A 2,296-nucleotide genomic window follows, 5' to 3' on the forward strand; every position below is an offset into this window, starting at 1 on the left:
GAATTACTTCAAAGAGCTTTGAATGGAACCTATTTGTCAACTGAAGCAAGCTTGTTGGAGTCACTAATTGCTCGTGCAATTTTGAGAATAATAGATATCAAGGTCACCCAAAAAGGAAGGCAAAGCACAGTACAGAATGGGTGGACTGGTTTTGACTCATCATAAACAATAGGAGGATCTATTACTGCTTTGAACAAAACTTATTTCATGACATTAGTAACACAATCAAATGTCGCAGATGACGCACATCACATCAACAAACACAACTTCCGCATACCATTTGCGTGTGGATGCAGGAACCCTGGTGAGGCTGGAGAGGATGCTGTGTATTCCAATATCGCTGCAGTTGAGCTGAAAATGTTGTTCCCTAATAAAATGATAAGTGAATTGACAGAGATGAATTTATCAGCAAATCAAGAAAAATCTGTAATGAAACTGAAAGAGTGGAAAGTAGATGGTTATGATGGAACAGGCAATTGCTGGGCGTTGGCGAGAACCCAAAATTGTTGAACTCCAGGCGGTGATTCCTCTGAAGCGGATTTAGTTTGTAATCGTAAGCCTCTTTTCTATTAAGAAACTCAGGAAACTTGCAGCCGAGGTTGACTTGATTGGAAAGGAAGATAATTTACCATGGTCATAGCAAAACATGGCAACGAGTCCTTTAGAAATGACATGGATGTAAATATAGTTGAGCAGTCAACATCAAAAGCAGAGGAGAGAGATTGCATAACAGATTTGTCAGATCTTAATGAGCAGGTGGAAGGTACAGGGGGGGAAGGTGAATTGGAGATGCAAAGATGTGATTTATTGGAAACAAGATCAAATATCTGCTTGGGAAGTGTTGTGGGAACTTCAGAAATTTCTAAATGTATTAACGGGTCCCTAAATGCTTCAATAGATAAAATTTTGATGAAGGTTTTAAAAGACACTGGAAATTTGAAATTAGTTTTCGTAGAGAACATCGTTGCATTGTCTCCCACTGCTGTTAGAACTGCATGCTATGCAGTATTAGAGAGCATTTTCTGGAGTCTAAATTCTGGTACTTTGGAGGAAAATGTATTGTCATCAATGAATTGCTTTCTTGAGGAGAAAAGCATGGACCCATATGCAATAAAATTTATTAAATCAGTTGGTATGCCTTTATCTTGTGGAGAAGATGTATCCGCTGTATCTGTCAGACATTCCAGTATAGTTCCAATCTTGGGCTTACTTAAGAGTACCGAATATATGTATCTTGTACATCCAAAAGCTCCATTTACTCTAGAAAATATTTTACATTTCAGCCCAGGGGCACTCAAAACTGATTGGCATCTCCGATTTCTTACATATCAAATTCTCTCAGCATTGGCTTACAGTCACAAGCAAGGAATTGCTCATGGAGGTCTGAGCCCTTCAAACATACTGCTGACAGATACATACTGGTGCTGGCTCAGTGGATTTGGAGAGCACTCTATACAAAATGTACAAGAAAGCTCTAACAAGACTAATTCATCAATAGTCCTTGGCCATAAGAGAAATATTTGCACAGATTTTTGTTCTTGTCGGGCACTTCTTATGGAATTGAAGCTGTCGTCACCCATGGATTGGGAATCCGATTTTAAGAGATGGTGGGAAGGAGAGTTAAGTAACTATGAGTACCTCCTTGCTTTGAATCGATTGGCTGGGCAGGATGGGGAGTAGTACCAAGAACAAGAACTACACCAAGAACAATAGCCAGAATAAGAACCCCCGCGTTCATGTTCTGGACACCAAGCGCGGCAACAGCATTGTGGCCATGTATTGGCGTCATCCTTATGCCAAGTTTACGCTCCTTTATTCGCACGACAATGCTGCTGATTTAGGGCAGATGTATGACTTGTTTCTGCAGCTCAGGAAGCATCTCCACGTCAATTTGATGGGCTATGATTACTCTGGATATGGAGCTTCTACGGGTAAGGCGACCGAATACAACACATATTCAGACATTGAGGCAGTGTACCAATGTTTGGAAACAGAGTATGGATTGAAGCAGGAGGATTTGATTTTATATGGCCTGTCTGTTGATACTTGGAGCGTGGGTTGTAGTGTATGCAAAATGTGAAAAAACAAACACAGTGCATTATTCTCCTGGCAAATTGTATGCAAAATGCAGTGTATGCTAAATGTGGAAAAAACAAACACAGTGCGTCATTTTTCTGTTAAATATGTATGCAAAATGTGAAATACAGACAGATCACGAGAATTGTTTGACAATACTCTTCGCAAAAATGTCTTCTCACGAAATGCAATAATTGTAAGTTACACGCAAAACCCTCTT

The 2,296-nt window shown here is 39.9% G+C and overlaps 1 protein-coding gene across 1 annotated transcript; it reads left to right on the forward strand.

Moving 5' to 3' along the window:
- The first annotated feature begins 1,665 nt into the window (after positions 1-1,665).
- LOC131860183 (uncharacterized) lies at positions 1,666-2,080 on the forward strand. The gene has a single exon (XM_059214560.1). The coding sequence runs from the start codon at positions 1,670-1,672 to the stop codon at positions 2,078-2,080; it is 411 nt and encodes a 136-aa protein (XP_059070543.1). The 5' UTR covers positions 1,666-1,669.
- The last annotated feature ends 216 nt before the right edge of the window (positions 2,081-2,296 follow it).

The sequence above is a fragment of the Cryptomeria japonica genome, chromosome 2 (assembly GCF_030272615.1).
Source record: "Cryptomeria japonica chromosome 2, Sugi_1.0, whole genome shotgun sequence".
In the NCBI taxonomy this organism is placed as follows: domain Eukaryota; kingdom Viridiplantae; phylum Streptophyta; class Pinopsida; order Cupressales; family Cupressaceae; genus Cryptomeria; species Cryptomeria japonica.

What these genes read in the sequence shown, in the direction of transcription:
- LOC131860183 (XM_059214560.1), top strand. Translation starts at nt 1,670, where the DNA reads ATGGGGAGTAGTACCAAGAACAAGAACTACACCAAGAACAATAGCCAG.